At 32.7% G+C, this 6,702-nt stretch overlaps 1 protein-coding gene across 1 annotated transcript; it reads right to left on the bottom strand.

The window, feature by feature from the left end:
• Window positions 1-908: 908 nt before the first annotated feature.
• Window positions 909-2,978, bottom strand: LOC134243610 (perlucin-like protein). Its single transcript, XM_062725859.1, has 4 exons — window positions 2,918-2,978; window positions 2,710-2,795; window positions 1,266-1,356; window positions 909-1,143 (listed from the first exon to the last, which is right to left on the bottom strand). The coding sequence occupies exons 1-4, from the start codon at window positions 2,964-2,966 to the stop codon at window positions 926-928; spliced, it is 444 nt and encodes a 147-aa protein (XP_062581843.1). The 5' UTR covers window positions 2,967-2,978; the 3' UTR covers window positions 909-925.
• Window positions 2,979-6,702: the final 3,724 nt, after the last annotated feature.

Raw genomic sequence — 6,702 nt, forward strand, 5'->3', positions numbered from 1 at the left:
AAGAATCTGATGACCCCTTATATGAATTTTGCCTTTAACTTCTTTGTACTTACTATTAAACCTTATAACTTGAAAACTATAAGTGGTAGAAGCATGGGGTCAATTGCATTTTGACCCTTGACCTTTGACCTTGAATATTTTTTTAAGGTCAAAGGTCAAGGCCATTTTTTTTAAATTTTCATTTTTCCTATGCTTTAAGAGAGTTTTGGTTTCTTTTTCATGGAATTTAATTTTTAGGAGTCAGATACAAAAGAGTTCAAAGAAGGTGGAAAGACCTCTTATTGTTCTGTGAACAATAAGTCTCCTAGTTTTAACATTTTGGTGTTATGAAATAAACGTACTCCACCAAACAATTCTTCAATTACAAAATCTTCATTACTGTCCGATTACTTGCACCTTAAATTTACATTAACGTCCATTGTCAATTTTGACAAAATTAAAATTTTATTTTTTTCATAAAGGGCAGATAACTCTTGAACACTTATCTGTTATCAGTCATGTGAATTTGGTTCATTTGACTTTCATCATTAACAGGCAATGTGTTTTTAACCAATTTAAAGGTTTGAAGTTAATATTTTTTGTATAATATCACGACTTATATATTGTAAAAGCATTTCACACGAAAATATATTAATATTTTTCATTTATACACCACAAGATTGCCACTTTTCCTAAGTATTAAGTATAGAATTAAAATTTGTGAAAGTGCAAGGATGTGTCTATCAAACCCGTCCAAAAATTTGAAGTTTCAGTAACTTTTCGATGAAATAAGAATTTTAATAAATTTTCGTGTGAAATGCCATTGCAATAAATATAAAAATATTGACTTAAAATCTGTTTCTATATGCACCTTTAAAATGATTCAAAATTGTTAAATAATCCCGTCGTTATACATTGAATATCTCAAAAGGACAGTCACTTATACTTACGGATTTTCACAGATGTAGTGAAGAGCATCGTGACAGTCTCTATCGAACCATCTGTAATGGGATTGGGTGTCCAGATACAGACAATGTTCTATGTTATGGGAGTTATCGGGCTGCCCATGATGCCAGTTGGTGTAACTGATCGCTTTTCCTGTAGTTTCCCAAACCCAGGCCCCCTCAGTTGTCCAGTCACTTCCTCCCAACCAGTACGTATGCCCTGTAACATAGTACCTTATGGCAAATTTTTACGTTGTACACTTTTATAGCACACAATATTCTAAAGATGTTATTTACATACAACTCTTATAGTTATCTTCTCAGAATCATTAGATTTTATACCGTTTTGTCGTTGAACCATGCTTTCTATAAAAGCTTGTTCTTCAGAACTGGAAATGTCAGCTAAAACACCACCATGTAATTCACACATTCTCTGTTTAAAAGATGTTCAAGAAAAAGGACATTTAAGAAATTTGAACATTTAAATGCTTTCGAGTCTCTTTCTACGCCACCTCACTTAAGTATTAGCTGCAATGACTGAAGGAAAACTCCGGGAGCTATGTTTAACACTTTATTCAAAATTCGAAAAGGATGTAAATCAGACGTGGATTCCATGGAAAGTTTGGAAAATTTGAGTTTATAAAATTTTACCAAATTGAATAACAAATATCACAACTTTTCATCTCCTTTTACAAGAATTCCTCAAGATAAATTTAAGTTAAAGTCCAGATTTTTTGAATCATTCACAGCTCCTTTTTCCAAAAAAAAAAAAATGAAATCGTAAATTTAATCATCTTGTCAAATGTCATTTGCATTTTTAAAAATACATTATGGTTGTATACACAAGTACTCTGAGGTTGAAATTAAAAAGATGCTAGAGTTTCTGATTGAACATATCTATATGGGCTTTGGAGACCAGGCCATTTTCACAAAAAAAATCTTAAGACTAAGTCAATAATTTTTCTACCCTGTAAGTTTTAGATTGAAAGAGATATTTTTTTCAAACATATTTTAAAAATTATTTTTTTTACAAAGATGAAACAAATGGAGATAACGAACAGTATTCAAGATCAAAAATCCATAAAACAATACAAAATAGGAGTAGAAAACACTGACCTCCAAAACATCGGAAGTGAGTCGCGTAATGTAATAGAAAATAAAGAGTTTTTGTGATCTACTACAATGTATATACGTGTTGGGAGATATGTAAAATTTTGTTCTTAGTCGTGAGACGTTTTGTGAAAAGGGCCAGGTCTTGATGTGGTCTTGAACTCGACATGAACAATTAAAAAGGAGGTAAGCTACTAACAAACAAGTTAATGAAACATAAATTCAAACAGTCTCGTTTAACGTCATTATATAGTTAGTTTTATGAACCATGAACTTGTCAACAAATACAATCTATCACGAAGTCAAATGCGGACAACATTTTTCATACTAAGTTTTTAGCCTTTATTTATATACCAAGTAGTCAAAATTTTCGTTATTTCACGATCATGACAAGGAGGATACAGTAGGGTGACCAGTCGGCAGGGGATGCCCACTCTTCAATAGCAATCCAACCTCTGATGTTTTATAGGTCCATATTTGTTCTGCTACTGATAAATATTATTTGAATGGACTTTTGAGTTTGAGTATTGTTCGTTATCTCTATATGTTTTATTTTTTTTCTTTTTACTTTGACATGATCCTCTCTTTTAACTTTGTGGTGTCAAAGTTAAAAATGGTGATAGGGGTAAAGATTATATATTTTTGTCTTTTTTACTATTGCTCGATGTATAACAACGATGGCCTCCACCCAAGAAGCCTTATCGCGACTGACATGATAACAGGAGTTCTTGTTCACCGTCCAACCATTCGGACAGCCTAGGACTACGAAGGAAAAAAAAGGGTATGTTATAACTGACCAAGCATCCGATATTAATGTTGCTAAATTCTACATCTTTAATTGGCAATACATTTCAAAAAAAGTTTATGTGTGTAAATTCTCTTACCAGCGGTACTGTAGAAAAACACAGACACTAGAATCAAACCTTTTCCCATGCTTGCGTAGAAACGATACCGTAACGAAATTTTAATCCACCAGGGTCAATGCTGATAACCTAATTCTTACTTGGCTGTAAACTGTCCACAACTTGATTCTTCTAATATTCTACTAACTTAGAAATTGTCCTCTTCCTAAAAGCTTCAACTACAGCATTCATATGAAACTCTTATCGATGTACTACAGGGGCTGACTCAAAAGTAGTATCCAAATCGTTAAAAATCACTGATAATTGGATTGTATCAGTATAAATTTATGAACATGTACCTACATGTAAATATACAGTATATATGATATTAATTATTGTTTAAAATAATAATAATTTAAAATAAAATTGTAGATTTTTCATACTTACCATTTACTGAGTAATCAGCATTGATCATACCCCCCGCTTGAAAAGCGGGAGGGTATATAGTAATCGGTATTTCCGTCCGTCCGTTAGTCTGTTACGCTCTGGGTCCCATCTCTTATCCGCAACTCCTTTTATACCACTGAGTGAAATTTAATGAAACTTTCACAGAATCTTTATTACATATTGCCATCGTGCACCTCCTATTTACTTTTTGATCCGACACATATTTTGGTTTTCCCAGCCACAACAAAACAAAGACTTTTCCATTATAATCATATGGGAGGCGGGGGGTATCATTTAGTGAGCTCATTGCTCACAGTACCTCTAGTTTGAATTTTCGTCTCACTAATGTTCTGTTATACAAATGTAACAATTTTCTCTCACGCGTTTATTTTGTTTATAAAATATCCGTAGCAAACACTCCCTCGGTGGGTAAGGCTAACACATCTGTTTGATATTTGGATATTATACAACAAAAAAGATGTTGATTGGAATATAACGACACACTTTATGATGAACGTGATGACTATAACTTTTCAATTGTCAACTTCTCTTACTTGTGAAGTAATTAACCTTTATCACCCGCAAACGGGATTTATATCTATCAGTTGATTCGAAACACAAGAGCATGCACTTCGAACGAACAAATTTTAAAAAGGACGCAAGGTATTCAAAAACAAGTTGATGAAACAAGGGTATCGAAGCTCTTGTTAATTTAAAGTCTACATTTCGAAAGTTAAATGGTCAATACAGTGACCGGATCAGCAATTACAATTTATCACAATATCAAATGCTGACTGATTTTTTTTTAAAAATTAGCTGTATGCGCATTGTTTACACACTGAATATTTCCGTTATTTCCCGATCATTGCATGGAATACACGCGGAGTGGCTAGGGATGCTTACTCCTCCACAACACCTAACCCCACATTTGATGTTTGTGTCTATGTTTGCTCTACTCCCTATATATAGTTTATAGTTTGTATAGGTTATATGGACCTTGGATCTTGGATACTGTTCTTTAGTTCTATATTTCATCATAGACCGTTATATTTTATTGAACATTTCAATACCTTATTTTAAATTAAGTTTGCTTTGCAAAACTTTTATCCTTTTGCATCTATTTTTAATGGAATTAACATTAAATATTCACTGATCGTCCATATTCTTTCTTCGCCGCATCATCGGACGGCGGGATGAGTATATACACTTTAATACAAAACTAACAAATATTTTCGAAAAAATCCTTCGAACTTTAAAAAATGCACGTTACAATAAAGCCAACAACTCAATCACAAAATCAACATACCCCACTGCAAAATGTACGCCAGCCAATGAAAAAAGCGAAAGTCTTACCCAATTGACCCTAAAAGCGCGTATAATTAATTACATAGCTAGATAAATGCAAATTCTGTAATTAAGAATTTTATCAATTTGTAATCTCTTAATTTGTAATACTTCCGATTTAAACCTTCACGTCTTTTTAACACTATCCCGTGCAAAATGGTAAAAAGAGCTCTGTCGATATAAAATTGTTTTATATTTTGATTATGTTTTTGCTAATTAATCGTTCGATTTGCAAAAAAATTCGTTTTATTCTTTTGGTCGCCCATACATCTGTCTATTATATGATTTCAAATGACCCTTTTCAAAGTTTTTTTTAATTTTAAAAACTTTATCTTTTTACCTTCTTTTAAGTCATAATAAAGAAAATCAATGCGGTTCGAAGCATGAAAATCAATGAGTAAGAGGAAGTTTAACATCATTTGGAGATATTCAGCTGACAAAACGACTACCGAAGAGTTACACATAAATAATGATGAAATTGCATCATGCATCTGAAGAGTTTTTTTGTTGTTGTTGTTGTTGTTGTAAGGATCGTTGCTATTTTTTAGCAACTTAGACAAACGAAACAACACTCTAACATAAACAAATAATTGAGAAATGGATAAAAGTGATATTATATTGTACTGGTGAATGACAGAACATCTCAGGAGATACTTTTATCAAACAAGACTGCCTATCACGATGTTTCTGCATCAGGAACAAGTAACAGTTAAAACAGCTTATATATGAATATCTGAGACTGATATAAACGGGCATCTGAAACATTCAATATACACAAAAACACACCCTCTCATACACACACACACACACATACGTGTGAAGGGTGTCAAACGGGGACAGGGGTTAAAGACTGTCAAAGTGGGGACTTCTTTATTTTTAACATTTCATTGACTTTTGACCTAAAACATTAATCACCCTGTAATCCTGATGACAAATATAATGAGAACATATCAATATCTTTGATTTTAAGCGAAGCACATTTCACAGCACAAACGGGGACCTATTTTACACTCATTAATATTCACACACCAGTTCTTGTTATATTGTATCTAAACGGGGACATTTTCCAAAATGAACAAAACACCCTCTTTTGTGCCCTTTATTCACTTATTACCACCGGTTTTCATCACTGATTAAGACCCCCGTCTTCATAGGCACTTGAATGCTTAAGATTTTAAATCAAATATGGAAATAATGAATAGTTATTGCATGGTGAAAATATATATTTAAGTTTTCTTATATAGTTTTAAAATTAAGCTATCTGCATTAAATTTATCAATTTGACATCACTGACCTTGTTGCCGCAGTGGCATTGGCATGATTGATGGCATTTAAATATGGTGATTGCAATTAAGTTCACGCCTGACATTGATGTTTATGCATTTGCTTTATTTTTTTTTTATTTTTCAAATCTTTTGTTAAGTATTGAACAAGTAAAATGATTGTCATTTGACATACTTGCAACTATAAAAATATAACACAATGTCTGAAGAGGGCAATGATAGTACCACTCCGCAAAATGACCCAATTAAAAATGAAAAAAAAAGAAAAGAAGAATCTAATTTGGCCTTATGATTATGGTCATGCTATTGAATATAATCGATAAACACTTTAAAATCAAATCCAGTGCATTTACATACATGTATACTCGTCATTATTACAGAAGCGGGGTTCGACGACTTCTTTAAAATATTTACATTTATACATTGCATCTTTGAGGCACTTTTATAAAAACATTACACATTTATTGACTAAGTTCGGACCCAAGAACCTAAAGAACCAAAAGGCCGTTAGGTTCGAGGGTCGACAAAACGCATTTTGCTCGAGAACATAGTCAATAAATGTTTTGTTATACCTTTCAATTTTTAATTTTTTGGACATACATGCATTTTGTACTGTCTCCGTAATGTAACCTCAGATTAGTCACTGTTAAACACCAACGAATGAAAATGTGGTTAAGCTCCGCCCATTTTGTGATGTTTGCGGTTCAACATCTCATAGACCGGTCCAACATCTCACACAGCGTCCAATAAAGA

The sequence above is a fragment of the Saccostrea cucullata genome, unplaced genomic scaffold (genome assembly GCF_032062105.1).
Source record: "Saccostrea cucullata isolate Sc308-1 unplaced genomic scaffold, CSIRO_AGI_Scuc_v1 ctg21682, whole genome shotgun sequence".
Classification (NCBI taxonomy): Eukaryota; Metazoa; Mollusca; class Bivalvia; order Ostreida; family Ostreidae; genus Saccostrea; species Saccostrea cuccullata.

Bases quoted from the DNA above. Each gene is read 5' to 3' on its own strand.
- LOC134243610 (XM_062725859.1), bottom strand. From the start codon at position 2,966: ATGGGAAAAGGTTTGATTCTAGTGTCTGTGTTTTTCTACAGTACCGCT. The intron at 2,796-2,917 runs GTAAGAGAATTT...TTTCCTTCGTAG, and splicing joins GTTTTTCTACAGTACCGCTG to TCCTAGGCTGTCCGAATGGT. The intron at 1,357-2,709 runs GTTGTTATACAT...TCTTTTAAACAG, and splicing joins CTTCTTGGGTGGAGGCCATC to AGAATGTGTGAATTACATGG.